This window comes from Salvelinus alpinus, chromosome 22, assembly GCF_045679555.1.
Source record: "Salvelinus alpinus chromosome 22, SLU_Salpinus.1, whole genome shotgun sequence".
NCBI lineage: Eukaryota > Metazoa > Chordata > Actinopteri > Salmoniformes > Salmonidae > Salvelinus > Salvelinus alpinus.
Genome location: NC_092107.1, coordinates 28,749,702 through 28,754,701, shown reverse-complemented (window position 1 = coordinate 28,754,701; position 5,000 = coordinate 28,749,702). Strand labels below are relative to the sequence as shown.

General features: G+C 46.7%; 1 protein-coding gene across 9 annotated transcripts in view; it reads right to left on the bottom strand.

Moving 5' to 3' along the window:
* The window catches only part of LOC139549367 (RNA-binding protein Musashi homolog 2-like), a 302,329-nt gene that overhangs the window by 63,063 nt on the left and 234,266 nt on the right, over positions 1 to 5,000 (bottom strand). For all 9 annotated transcript variants that reach the window (XM_071359809.1, XM_071359808.1, XM_071359810.1 and 6 more), the window contains exon 9: positions 3,470 to 3,584. In XM_071359809.1, the coding sequence (XP_071215910.1) occupies positions 3,470 to 3,584 (115 nt within the window). The remainder of the gene's footprint in view (positions 1 to 3,469; positions 3,585 to 5,000) is intronic.

The window sequence follows — 5,000 nt, the reverse complement described above, 5'->3', positions numbered from 1 at the left end:
CCGTGGCCTCTAAACTAGCGTCAGTACTACGTCAGTACTACGGCAGTACTACGTCAGTACTACGGCAGTACTACGTCAGTACCCATGCACTGTTTATTTCTCCTCTTAAAGAGGAGTAAATGCCAGAGGCTAAATATACATGACATGGGCTTTTCCTCTGACATGTAAAGAGGTTGCAGAGAAAGAGAATGTGTGTGTTTGGTGGGGCTCTATTGACAGTGTGAGATTAACACAGAGGCAAGCCAGCACTTCGGGGTTGGAGTGTGTGTGTGTGTGTGTCTGTGTTGCTGGTAGCCATGCCTCGTCAGCAAAACAAACAACAGCCCAGCTAGGGCTGTGGCGGTCATGAAATGTTGTCAGCCGGTAACTGTCGTGCAGCCTCAAGGTCTGTGCTCAACTCAGCCTATCAGTGCTTGCTGTTGTCTGCAAGAACACGCACAGACATTAACACACAGATTTGCAGGCACTCATGCACACTCTCAGTCATATTCCATTGTTTCTAGAGACATACAGATGTACACATTAACACATACACTAATTCTCTCCTCCTCGGCTCTGCTGTCTACAAACGTTAGGCTACGATGAATTATACAGCCACATGAATACACTAGAACACAGCTACCCAGGCCTGCATAATGAAACACACAGAGACTCCACCCTTTAAATGAACACATATTTACTCCTCAGGCATCACATCCTTGTTGTGCATATTGGAAAGCAACAATGATGAACTGGGAGACATAGGAGCCTGTCTCACAGACATTTTTCCAGGTGGAAAAAACAATGTCTTTGCACAACAATAGAGTTGGGCTGATATGAGAGGAGAGGAGAGGAGAGGAGAGGAGAGGAGAGGAGAGGGTGAGTGAGTGAGTGAGTGAGTGAGTGAGTGAGTGAGTGAGTGAGTGAGTGAGTGAGTGAGTGAGTGAGTGAGTGAGTGAGTGAGTGAGTGAGTGAGTGAGTGAGTGAGTGTACTTCGCTCTGCCTATTGGTGAGAGGATCACAGTGTGCTTCTGCTTTCCTCCAGGAGGCGGAGCTAGGCTAGACAAAGACATCCAGACAAGAGGGGATGGAGACATGGAAACAGGGGGATCGAGGGGAGAGGGGGGGGTCTGGCTGTCGAAACGAGGCATGGCGTAGGCAGTGGCCAACAAGACCGTGCGTCGACACATGCACGCACACACACAGGAGATAGGAAGTGATTCGTCTGACATGTTTTCTGGCTCCTCTCCTCCGTCTCTCCCGTCTTCCTCTCACCATATCTCTCGGTGTATACCTCAGTAAATAAACGCTGTATCTGGCCCCACTAGCTGGCGCAAAGCCTCAGGGCCCGTGTATTAATATGCATACTAATGCCCTTTTTTATGGCCCAACAGTTCAGATTCACTTTTAAATCAATTATGCATCTGGTAAAGCCGCACTCTGCAAAGGCTTTAAATGTGTATTAATTTTAGCAAACATACATGCAGGCCCTAACACAATAAAGATAAATGGCTCGATTAGGTGTGGTAAACAAAGCGAACCGTGTGGGGGTTGGGGGAGGGGGGTGGGGGGGTGTTAATGAGATTTTGGCAAGTAAGGAATTAGGGTTCCTTAAATAATGAGCCTTGTTGATTTTTGTATGCAAATTAGCGAACGGAATGTTTCGCTGTCCTGCTTTTCCAATTTCATTTAGATAAGGAGTTTCAGTTCAATACTCCCTCTCTCTCCATCCTCTCCTTCCCTGCTTCTCACACATCTCTCCTTCTCCTCTTCTATGCACTCTTTCCATTTGCTTCACATTTTGTCAGGTTGATCAGCGATAAATCTGAATATGTTCACCAGATTCTTGTGGAGTCTCTTCATATTACAATAAAACAGGGCTCTCCAACCCTGTTCCTGGAGATCTACCCTCCTGTAGGTTTTCACTCCAACCCTGTTCCTGGAGAGCTACCCTCCTGTAGGTTTTCACTCCAACCCTGTTCCTGGAGAGCTACCCTCCTGTAGGTTTTCACTCCAACCCTGTTCCTGGAGAGCTACCCTCCTGTAGGTTTTCACTCCAACCCCAGTTGTAACTAACCTGATTCAACTTATCATCCAGCTAATTATTAGAATCAGGTGCGCTAAATTAGTTTTGGAGCGAACCCCTACTTGAGGGTAGCTCTCCAGGAACACGGTTGGATAACCCTGCTCTAAACCGTGTCTGTTGATAGGGCATTGACAAAATCACTGCCACCTGTAGAGAAACTTGACACAACTCTACCAAACCAACCAGGCTGAGTTAAAGTTTGGTGCCTCCAGCAGACTTCAGAGGAACTACAGCTGGAGGTTTGTGGTGGAGAAGTTGGAGAATGAATGATGTTGATGAACTATAGTAGGAGACAAGCCCTCCTCTCCTCTCATCCCCCCAACAGATGAAACCCTGTGATATCCATACCCTATTATTCAGCAATCTTGAGGTCTGGCAGATGAAATCATACATTTATAATTTAACATTACTTCAATTTTCCTCTTCATTTACTTCTGTAATGCATAGCCCTGCTTGGATGAATTTGGGGGCTGGGAGAACGGGGGTTTGGGGGGGTGGGTGGGAGGTTCGAGGCAGTGGATATGGTAACGGGACTGTCTGAATATCAATAGAATATTTCATGCAAGCCCCTATGAGGATGCTTCATCAAGCCAAATTACGGGCAGGGCGACCTATCCTGCAGCTTCCATTAGCCGTCATTCGGATTCAGCACCCAGCATCAAACTATTTATTTGCTTCAGTTACTTTGAGCAGACGATCAATCTAACAGTAATTATCTCTTGTCACTAACGCTGGGCTGAAGCTCTGAGGAGAGATGGAGAAGGGAGGAGGGAGCTGGAAGGGGGGGGGTACAGCGGGGTGGGGGAGCCTTCTCAGGATCCTTGTTTCCTGTCTTTTCCTTGTCAAATCTACATGAAAATGGGGGAACACGCTAAGTGAACGGCTGTGAGGGAGGGGTCTATGTGTAGTTGTGAGGAGGGAGGAAGGTGACGGTGGAGTCTCCAGGAGACCATTGCTGGCAGCATTTCCTGGAATGAGCTCTAGTCTAGCTGATGTTTGTAAATGGCAGCAAACTTGTAGGAGTCATTTGACTGTATTTCCCTTGCCTTGTTATTCCTTCATTGTGTTTTGGGGAGCGTGTCCTGTTAGTTACATTCCTATAGATAGTAAGTGGCTGAGAGTCTCCGTGTCAGGCAAAAAATCACTAGCACTATCAGAGCCAGAATCAGGATTGGTAACAGAGTTGGTGTTGGTATCAGACAGTGTGAGAGAACATGTCAGCGGTGGAGAGTACCCTTCCTGTCCTGCCACAGCACTAGAAACAATGGTAATGTCAAAGTCTTGGTAAGGGTCACTTGGGACATGTTGGTGGGCTACTTTTGCTAATTGCCATATTGTGTTTTGTCAATATTACCATAAGGCCCCATTGATTCTGAAAATATGCACCAATCCAAGTGTACTCACTCAGCATGCCCATCCCCAGCATGAAGGCATCCATGGTGTAGGGCAGGCCCCTGGCCCTGCCTCGCGTACCTGGCGGGAACATCACCTCCTTGGGCTGGGCCTTCTTGCATTCTACCTGTGGACAGGACACAACAAGACGTACATCAGTGACAAGTTCTCTCACAGTACACAGGATGAACATAGACAATACATATATAGACATTGAATACATTCAAGGAATATGGCAAGTGTCCGAGGTTTCAGGACAGACAACGAGACACACATCAGTCATACGTGAAAAGACGTCTTACTGTACTTGAGATGAACATACAGTACATACTGTAGGCACTGAAATACATGAAAGGAATATGGAAGTGTTGACCCCATGTCACACAGGGCTTTCAGAGTACTGCCATCAGGTGGAACACCTAGAAGACCATCAAACCTAACATCTTTCATTTTGGGCTAAATGAAGAACAGAGGAGGGATCCTTGCGTTTCCTTCCCATCTCCTCACAGCTGAAATGAGCCCCCATGTTTGCTTGTTGTTTTATGTCTCTCTATTTGCTGAAGCGAAGCAGGGCTGCTGCATCTCCAGGTAAAGTTTGCAGAATGCTCTCTCTCTCCACACGACTGCTTCCACCCCAGGGCACTATTAACCCCCCCAACACATACACACCTCCATCGCCTGTGCTGCCATTTACATTTGCTCCCCCCATCTATACACACACACACACACACACACACACACACACACACACACACACACACACACACACACACACACACACACACACACACACACACACACACACACACACACACACACACACACACACACACACACACACACACACCGCTGTGCTGACTGACATTCCATCCTCCTAAAACAATGCTTATTGCTCTTATACCAGGGCTATCAAAAGCATCCTAAAACACACCAAGGCCATTGTGTTATTAACGTACATTTATTTGTTTCAATGGCTATGCCCGTGTCATCATTATCCTTCAATCAATACATTGTAAACACAAACAATGGTAGAGCAGACAGAGGCTATGCTAGAGGCCATGCTAACCTTCATCCTAGCCTCTAATTAAACACAATGGTAGAACAGACAGAGGCTATGCTAGAGGCCATGCTAACCTTCATCCTAGCCTCTAATTAAACACAATGGTAGAACAGACAGAGGCTATGCTAGAGGCCATGCTAACCTTCATCCTAGCCTCTAATTAAACACAATGGTAGAACAGACAGAGGCTATGCTAGAGGCCATGCTAACCTTCATCCTAGCCTCTAATTCAACACAATGGTAGAACAGACAGAGGCTATGCTAGAGGCCATGCTAACCTTCATCCTAGCCTCTAATTAAACACAATGGTAGAACAGACAGAGGCTATGCTAGAGGCCATGCTAACCTTCATCCTAGCCTCTAATTAAACACAATGGTAGAACAGACAGAGGCTATGCTAGAGGCCATGCTAACCTTCATCCTAGCCTCTAATTAAACACAATGGTAGAGCAGACAGAGGCTATGCTAGAGACCATGCTAACC